The 9,773-nt window shown below is 32.6% G+C and overlaps 1 protein-coding gene across 1 annotated transcript; it reads right to left on the reverse strand.

Annotated features, from left to right (window-relative positions):
- Positions 1 to 2,250: 2,250 nt before the first annotated feature.
- On the reverse strand, positions 2,251 to 6,921 carry LOC149540108 (translationally-controlled tumor protein homolog). The gene is made up of 5 exons (XM_089801303.1): positions 6,793 to 6,921; positions 3,648 to 3,721; positions 3,364 to 3,489; positions 2,958 to 3,115; positions 2,251 to 2,517 (listed from the first exon to the last, which is right to left on the reverse strand). The coding sequence occupies exons 1-5, from the start codon at positions 6,818 to 6,820 to the stop codon at positions 2,400 to 2,402; spliced, it is 504 nt and encodes a 167-aa protein (XP_089657429.1). The 5' UTR covers positions 6,821 to 6,921; the 3' UTR covers positions 2,251 to 2,399.
- Between the last annotated feature and the right edge of the window lie 2,852 nt (positions 6,922 to 9,773).

Below are 9,773 nucleotides of genomic sequence, written 5' to 3' on the forward strand. Positions count from 1 at the left end.
AAAGGTGACTCGGTCCTCCTGGAATTCTATTTTTGAAAGGATACAGAGAAAGCTTGATGGACAGAAGGGAAAACTTATTTGTAAGGCAAGTTGTAGCTGAAATTATATTCCATTTCTCTTTTCAAAACAAAAGAGTTAAGACTGAAAAAGTGAGCAAAAACAAGAAAACCTTCCTTTTGACAGGGATGGAGTACCATAAATATGGTTTCACTAATTTGTAGATCTAAGGAAAGGGGGCTTAGACTATTACGAATCACCCCAAAAAACAATGGCTTTAACAGTAAAAATAAGATGGAAAATTAGCATTCCATAATTCAGACTAGTGCAATCTCAGATATGCAAGCTATCTAAACTTCAATAAATTCAGCGAAGTTCTTTCCTCCTCTATTCTAAGGAGGTCTTTGATATGGAACAAGTAGTGAAAGTAAAGAACATAATTCTCCGCAAATTAAGGGGGCAAATTGGTAAAGGTGAAACAAATAGATTTTGGCGAGGTGTTTGGGAGATGAACCCCTTGCCAACAATCATGATCTCAGGAAGTTTTAGTAGTTTAACAAAGCAACATTTTGCTGATACGGTTGGAGATTATATAGAAAACAGAAGAAACAGGATGGACATTTCTAACTGTTGTCAAACTAAACCTGAAATCTCTAATATGGTTAGAGACTTGAAGGGAAGGCTGGTCAGGATTTAAAATTCCTCTATTTAGAAGGGATGACAAATTTGCTTGAAGCAAAATCCCAATGGGCTTTTCTCAGTGAAATCTGCCTTTTCTCAAGGGCAACAAGGCTGCAAATTCTATGTTACCTGTGCACTTGAGATTTAAGCCCAAAACAAGATGTTGGAGAGATGAGAGCAATGTTCCTCTTGACATTTAAAAAATAATTCAAAATGAAATGCCAAGTTTTCTTATGGGTTGCACAGGGGGTACTGCTTGTTTACCAACCTCACAATTCAGCTAATGTTGGGGATAAGCCTTTTATGGGAAAATCAGCTGTTAATTCCCATATTACTTGGTGGTTATCTCTTTCTCAGTGGAAAGCCTGACTGAGGACTTTCTTACTAAAGTTATTCGGACATTTGTGTAAAGTTATTCAGACAGGACTTAGTTAGGGGCCTAAATTAGGCATGGTAGACTAACAGTATCTTTGGGTAAACTGCAATTGGAAACTTAGATTGTCGCCAAAAATATATTTCAAATGGCCTTCTTAAGGAAGCTAACAAACAGAAAAACTAGGGCCAAGGCACATCTAATCTATTGGTGGAGAAAAATGAAATGCAAAATCAGCAGAAATGTCAACAGAACAGTCAAAGGTATGATGGCGACTAAGCAGGAAGGCAAAGAGTTTACCTAGATTCCAACGTGGGCATATGATAAGGTGGGTTTTCAGGGTATGAATCCGGCAATAAATTGGGGTAGAAAGGCAATACGACAAAAGCAATAGCGAGTGTGTTCACCATTTTTTATGTATTGACTAGCATGTGGGGACCAAGTAATTAAAGGTTCAGATATGCTTTTGCGTTTTTTCCACATGCAATCTTACAGTGAACTATTTTTTAACTTTATTATCTCCACGATGGGTTCTTTATGAGACCTATTTGTGTTACATTCAATATAAAAAACCCTTCTCATGTTGACCCAAATATAACCCATTAATTCATCGTAATGCCTATGTTGGAATTAGGCTTTCCTCCTCTTCAATCAGCCATTTAAATTCATTTGTTTACAAGTGACCTATTAAAACTACCCTTCGTATTTTATGCTGGTAAAGGCGAAATTTAGTTATTAGGCTTTAAATAAACCATGTGGCAAAATATGCACTACAGTGTTGTTCAACATTGAAAAAATATTATCATATATAGAATACTTTCTAGAAAAGACCCATTCACTGCCACGAAGTAACTGGAACAATATTTCACCATAACAGATACAGAATCCACATGAAAACAATTCACTATAATATATACAAAGCCAGTGACATACAAAACATAGGCTGAAAGAATAATTTAATTCATTAATCACCATTGCAATTGACTTTTCTCAAAGAGAAAAAAGACACTATAAGGATTTTAAACTGCACTCATTAAGGACGTTATTCAGGTACTGAACTGAAATTGGATACTAAAAATTTGAAACTACATACGATAGAAAGCATAACATAAGTCATCAGAGACACCAGTATTAATCACCCTCCTTGTGATGCTTTTTTAACAACAAAAAAACATACAATTGAGTCAAAAACAACAGAATTATTCAAATCAAAATCGTCATTCATAAATATTCAAATAGCTTAACCATAATATGAATGGAATGTCAGAAGAGTCGTAGTCATAATCCCTCCACCAAAAAGGGTATATGAAAAACAATCTTCATAACTAAATAATACACTAATCTAGAACTAGCATTTGATCTCCTTCAGACCATCGGGAAAATACAAAAAGGTTGGATCAGTGGCCCCATCTTTGTAGTAAGCAAAAACCATAGAGCTGTCATCTTGCATGCTCTCTCCAACGAAACTGTGCCAGAAAACCACAAGATTAGTGATTGCATGTGGCAATTACAGAGCAACAATATGACTAAACTTCGGAATTATAGTCAACAACACATCCATGGAACATATAGAAAATCAAAGCCCATGGCAATTTTAATGTTTGAATGGTATGGGAGTGCAACTATCTTTAAACTTCCATATTTGAAATAATATAACAATCATAGACCCTCGAAATAGTATAATAAGTTAAAAGCAGAATGCAAAGAAAGCTACAATGCAGAGGACCGCTACCAGAGCAAACTATATAAGAAGTTTTCACTACTAACACATTCTCCTAGGTAACTGTGTAAATTAAATTACCCAGTTGAATCCAGACAAATCGAAATGAAAAATTACTGCAATCAAAATAACAAGAATAGGAAGGTTTCATAATATTAAAAAGGGCGAATGCATTGAAATACTCACAACTGGAGGTCGCTCAACTTAGAAATGAGCCATTTTGCAGCTGCTTCAACATTCTTCTTAAATACCTCTTGACGTTCCTCTGGCAATTTGGGAGTTAGGTTCTTTATGTATCTCTTAATGTAAGCCAAAAACTGCTTCTTATCAAAAGGAGGTTGCTCCTGCAAAAAATGACATATTTCAATTCTAAGCATTCGCTTCTAGAAACCAACATTTTAAGTACATGGCTCAGTTACAGCCTAACACCAAGATCTTTGCAAAATATTGCAATAAAACATACTCCTCCAACAACCATGGCCTGATGTTTCTAATTGTACAGCTGTAATTTGGAAGGTTATCCTTTTAATAAAATGTATATGCATTGCCATTGCTCTCCTTTTCAATCGTAAATAATGCTGCAGAGACTGACCTGAAGTCTAAATGTGTCAACAATGTCAACCACTTTACTGGCCTGATCCTCTACACCTTCATCCTCACCACCCTCAGCTGAGGGGTTGGCACCAATGTCAACATCAAGTGCCCCTTGAACCACCCACTGGCAAACAGCATTCACATTATTCAGCCCAATAAAACTCTTGCACATATGTACAATTGATTATTGACACTGGCAGTAAAATACACTAATGCTAAATCAAAGTTCTTTTAATTTAGATTCATAATTTAAATAATTGATTCCAACAAAATGATACAGACCTTTCCTTCTACTTCCCATAGAACTCCATTATAGAGTTCATTGTATGTAAATGAGTCAGAAAGAAGCTCATCACCTGTAAAACACCATTAACAACAATATTCAAAAAATTCTTGAGGCTTAATCAAGAAAACTTGAGCCCAGATCCAAAAACTTGCACTTAATTTTACTGCTCAGTTTTCCATTGAAACATTTACTTAAGACCAACAACACATTTTCATATGGTTATTTAAACCTGATGATTGATCACTAAGTGTAATACAAATGCTATACAAAAAACCAAACAATTAGACTTTTCAGAAGCCTATTAGAAATATAGCGTACTAAAGTTTGCTAATAATTTAACATTCATAGAGCAATTTGGTTTTCCTGTGTCACAGGCATGTCCTATTGCCCGCATAAGGCTTTCTCATGTTAATTAGACAAATAAAGCAGTTTTCCTTAATAATGAAGATCTGAAAAAGACAATTAAATTCATGGTAATTACTAATTAACAAGATAATTCAGTTTTCCTTAATAATTGAACTTAAAAAAGACAAGTTAAACATTCAGAATGAAAAATATGTCTATATAAACTAAAAGGGAAAAGACAAAGCAAGAAAACAATCAACACTACTACAGAAAAAATATATACAAGAACTCCAGTAATTACCACCTTAGAAAGCAAAGAAATTGAATGAAAACGCAATTGAGCTCAATTAGCAGAGTCTATGAACCAAAAGCAAATATTGTAAAATCAACACACAATTGGGAACAGAAAACATGTAAACTGGCAGAGTGGACAAACTAGGTTTTCAAGGGAAAGCATACGAAAAACTAATAAGCATATAAACTCTAATTTCAATGACTTACAGGTACTCTAAAATGAAGCATTAGATGACAATTGAGTAAATATAACAATAAGCAAACAAGTAAACCCTAATACTAAAGTACCATAGGGAGCATTCCAGGAAAATGGCATTGGTCACAGCAGCAAACAAAATTAAATACTACAAAGGCTGAGCCTCTCATCCCTCAAGCTGAAAGGTAGATTCATGTTGGTGAATAAAATCAGTATGAAGTCACCAATTACAGGTCCAACATCAAAATGTTATCCATATAGTTGTCAATGAAAGTAAAATGCAACTCAAGATTACAACTCTTATAAATCCAAGGGACAAGCCCCCACTCAATATGAAATTCAACACGCATCTAGTATCTACATTATAAAGTAATCTTGTATTATAATTTGTTTATAGAACACCCTATTAAGAGACAACCGAAATTATCAATCTTGCAAGAAATGGAAATTTAATAGCAACCAATATTCTAGAAGAAACAGAGGGAATTCAATATCCATTGATGTAAAGAAAACACAATACAAGTGGTTCAGCTTCAAAACCTAACATGTGTATTATCTCATTCCAATATGTAATCACTCGTCACATGATGCCCTTCTATTTGAAACATGTGAAAACCCTAAACCTGTGTAGAAGATACACTTACGTTTGAAACATGTGTAAACCCAAAACTTGTGTAGAACCTACTTAAATTTTGAAACGTAATGAAACCCCAAAACTCCGTGTTAAATCTAAGTCCGTTGTGAATCAACCCACAGAAACCAAAAAATGTCTTTTAGATCAATAAACGAAAACAACAAAAAACTATCTATGAAGATTATTTTATCTTGTAACAAAAAAATCCAAAAACATCCACAACAGACACCGATGGAGGTTACAGTAGCAATGCAAACATAGCCTCTCAAGGAAAATTGTGGCTACCAATGCATGTGGAAAAGAGAAACAGAAACAAACACAATCTATCATTGTTTAAATCATATGATGAAATAAACTAATCCCAGTTCAAAAGAAGGAAATAAATAATAGGCTCATTATTAACAAGGAAGCACATGTCTAACACCAATGAAACCCTGACACTCAGTGCTTCAAAACCCCCGCTACCACATCTACATAACATCCGTTAAAAATGTGAAAAAATAACATTAAACCTCAATTCTCCTTTAAAAATCTAAATTTCAGCCACCGAATAAAAAATAAGGGAAATCGTCCCCTTGTAATCTTGTTATTTAAAATCAGTCTACATCTTCCCCATTTAGGGTTTTTGAGACCTATAACACCCCGGTCCATTAAGTTGGGCGTGGTCCAATAGTATATAAGGATAACTATCATTTAATTAAAAAGATGATGTCATCATCCGAATGTAAAGTGTTTGGGCAATTAATATATTAAACATGAACCCTACGAGGATTACTACATCTCTAAAGATTAATACTAATATTTGACAGTACGTCCTGTGGAAGGAAGCTAAATACTTTTCTTTTTTAAATTGCCTGACAATGCTTTATGGAAAGCAAGAAAGTAGAAGACAAAAATACATTAATAACGAACGCAGATGATAAAATTATTCAGTTCAATTACTCAGAGAAAGCGTACCGGTCAAAATAGCAACGCCATGCAATGTAACGACAAGCCTGTGATTATTCACATCCGGAAAATTGACCTTCTATAGAAACGTATCTATGGTAGTTGCATCTCAACGTTTGACACTTTTCTTAATATTGTACTAGCCAAAAGGCAATGAATTAAACCAGCCAATCAATCAATTATTTCAAACTTCGATAAACTACAAAGGTGCACAACCCTAATCTATTAGGGCAACTGATACAATACTAAGCCCCAAGTCCAAATCCCTAGAAATATCAGAACCGAAATTAAACAGTCATTTCACATTCAAGTCATTTCAAACAAGTATTAACTTTTCTTACAAACAAAAAACTACATACGCCTATCGAACGAAAGAGGAAACAATGGAAAAACCACTTCGATCAACCTGAACAAAACCACAAAGAGTTCAGGCAGAGAACCAAATCTTTTCAAACCCTTTCTCTCAAACCAAACAGACACGTGCTTCCCAAACGGTCAAAAGTTGCACAGATCTGCTAAATTACCGATTTAACCCTAGGGTTTCTGATCGGACCACAGCCAAACCGCAATCCTCGCACGCTTACATCAGATTATCAGTTTTAACCAAGAAGAAAGAAAAAAATACTAAATTAAAAAACAGAAATTTGCATTGATCCAGAATAACCTACTAAGAATCGAACCCCCAACAACGTAAGCCCAAAATACACTAGCAATAAAAACTTACCGGTGAAGATATCCTGGTAGACTAACATTTTCACAGGCTAAATTTTTCCTTCTCCCCCTTAGAATATGAAGATCGCGGCCTCCTCTGTAACCTCCTCCCTCACAACCGCAAGAAGCCACCAACAGAGAGACCTTCTTTGATCCTCAAACTCCCATTTTATACTGTAGGGGCTATGTTAATTTTAACCCAATTTTTTTAAGTGGGCGTAAAAACTATTTATATTTCGGAAGGTTAATCTAAATTGGGGTGGGCATCTGATTTCGCAAAATTGGATATGCTTCAATGGGCATCTTTTTAGCTTTTTAAGGCTTTGCTTTTTTTTTAATGCAAACGGTACTGTTGGTCAAACCTATTTAAAAATGGAATTTAGGGTTTTATTCTGACCTTGGGTAAGGAGATAACTAGAGTTTATGCATTTTAAGATTTGTCTTATTAACCATGCAAAAAATTGACGGGCGAGACTGTTTATAAAAACAATTTTAATAATATTATTCTACTCTGTTTTTAAAAAGCTATATTTAGGTTTTCAAGGATTGGTCAAGAAGTTCAACTCAACTTTATAAGTTGTGGAAGTGCACGAGGTATCTTAACTCATAACTAGAGTAATGTAATTCATAATTAGCACTCCATGTTGTAAGTAGTGATTTATTCGTTAATTAATTTGTAATTAGTTTCTTAAGGTACACTATTCTTTCTATCTAATTAATTAATTAAATCTTATAAAAATATTTATTATAAAAATAATTAAATTTAATTAATAAATATTAACATTTCTATATTTTTATATAAGGATTTTGAATGGGATAATGTTGTGGTAAGATTTTGGATTTTTTTCAAGATTAAACTTGTTGAGCTCACTTAGATCTTCCTCTATTTGTATGTGAGGATCAGGTTGGCCCCACCTCATTCTGAATTTGTATCAAGGATACCAACGTATTATGAATGAGTATAAATTTGACTAATAAGTATTAATTTTACTAAATTTTCATAAGTTGATAGTAAGTTCAAAATCCACTTTAAGTGTGACAGAGCTTAAGTCATAATTAAATTGATCTAATTCATAATTAGCACTATGTTATAAGTAGAGTGACTTTGTAGTTGATTCATTTATAACTAGTTTCTTATTTGTAGGGTGATCTTTATAAAGAAATAAAGTAATTAATTAAATCTTATAGAGTTCTATTTTATGAAGATAACTACTAGGTAATATTGTACTAAGGTGTTGGATTTTTTTCATGTAGCTCTAAGGTTCAATTTATTGTGTTTATCTCATTATTACCCTAGTTGTATGTGAGGATTAGGTTGGCCCCAACTCATCCCAATTTGAGTCAATTAAGGACACCAAGATATTATGAATGAACATAAATTTACATAATAAGTACTAATTTAGCTAAACTTCCATAACTAAAAAATGTAATATGTCAATGTCATTCAATTGATAAGTATGAGATATTTTCCATTAAAGGTCAAATTGTTATATTGTTCTCGAGATTCAACTATGTCATTGTTTACTCAAACTCATCGACCCATTATTCATGAGTAATGGCTAAGAAGAACCTATCTCTTGTCATTTTTAAGTCAAACCCATCCATTCATTAGTAGTAGTTCATAAGAATTTATCTCTCATGAATGAATAGAACACTCATTACAATTAAAATTAAACTTAGGCCAAATTACATCAAACAAATTTCAACCTTTCTAAATGACATAATTAAATTATTAAAAAAACAAAAGTAAAATCTTAAACTATAATTTCTTGATTTTTTTAATAAATAAATAAACAACATTGTTGTTTAAAATATCTTACAATGAGTGTATCACCCTCAGATGTGCATGCATTAACCTCCTTGATATTGCCTTTTTAAGCGTAGGATTCTTGATCTAAGTGGGGGCCTTGAGGTAAGGAACATTATAATTGTATAAGGAGGAATATATACCAAATGTTAGATATTGATAGATCATATACTAGCTAGAGGAATCGAGGACTTTAATTTGGCATATAGACGTTTGATTTGTGTGGTTATGAGGCCACTCTTTCTAATGTTCCCAAGGCACTCAAGTTATTTTGGGCTTTCTCTCTTGCATTAAGTGGAAAAGGAACTTTGTAATCATTCTCCTTTGAGTTTCCTCATGACAATTTCAAAAGTTAAATGCTTTCTAGCGGGTATTGTACGATGTGATGTGAAGGAAGGAGTGTTCCATACGACTTTGTTGCCATACGTTGAATGTCGTAGTTTAATTTCCAAAGGCATAGGCCTCTCTTTTTTTCTAATTATTATATTATTTTTTTAAATCAATTAGTATATTTGAAGAGTTATATTTATTAAATAGTTAGTTTATTTTATATTATTAAGGGTGGTTGTATTTTTATAAGAATTATTTTTTTATTTGTTGTTATATTTATAAAATATCTCATCAATTCTATATGATTAAGGATGGTTGTATTTTTGTAAGAAATTTTTTTTATTTATTCTTATGAAATAAGTGATATATAATTTATAAAATTAATATTAATAATAATTAAAATACATATATGATATAAATGAATTTATTATTTAAAATAATAATAAAAACTTAAAAGCAAAAGAAGATATGTTTTTTTTTTTAAAAATCGGTAAAAGGTTGACGTTCGAATCTTTTTATAAGAATAGAAGAAATTTAGAAATTCTATTCAGTGCGAGCATCGATAAGAAAGAATGGAGAAAAGAACAATCTTTCCATAGACTTGTGCAATCTAGAATAAAAGTCAAATTACATAAATTTAATTACCCAAGACCAACAGCTAACATTGGTAACCATTGGCTATCATTACATGTCCAAATTTAAAATAATTACTTAAAATAAGATTTTAATATTGTAAATTTACTTATTTGGCCTTTGTTATTTTATGACTGGTTGTTAAATGTTTACAATTCACCAAAGTCTGATTTGAAGTTAATGTTTCTTCCAACCTCTTTTCTTGACTTAAGATCCCTCTATAA

The sequence above is a fragment of the Cupressus sempervirens genome, chromosome 9, assembly GCF_028749045.1.
Source record: "Cupressus sempervirens isolate cs-2001-9-10 chromosome 9, ASM2874904v1, whole genome shotgun sequence".
In the NCBI taxonomy this organism is placed as follows: Eukaryota; Viridiplantae; Streptophyta; class Pinopsida; order Cupressales; family Cupressaceae; genus Cupressus; species Cupressus sempervirens.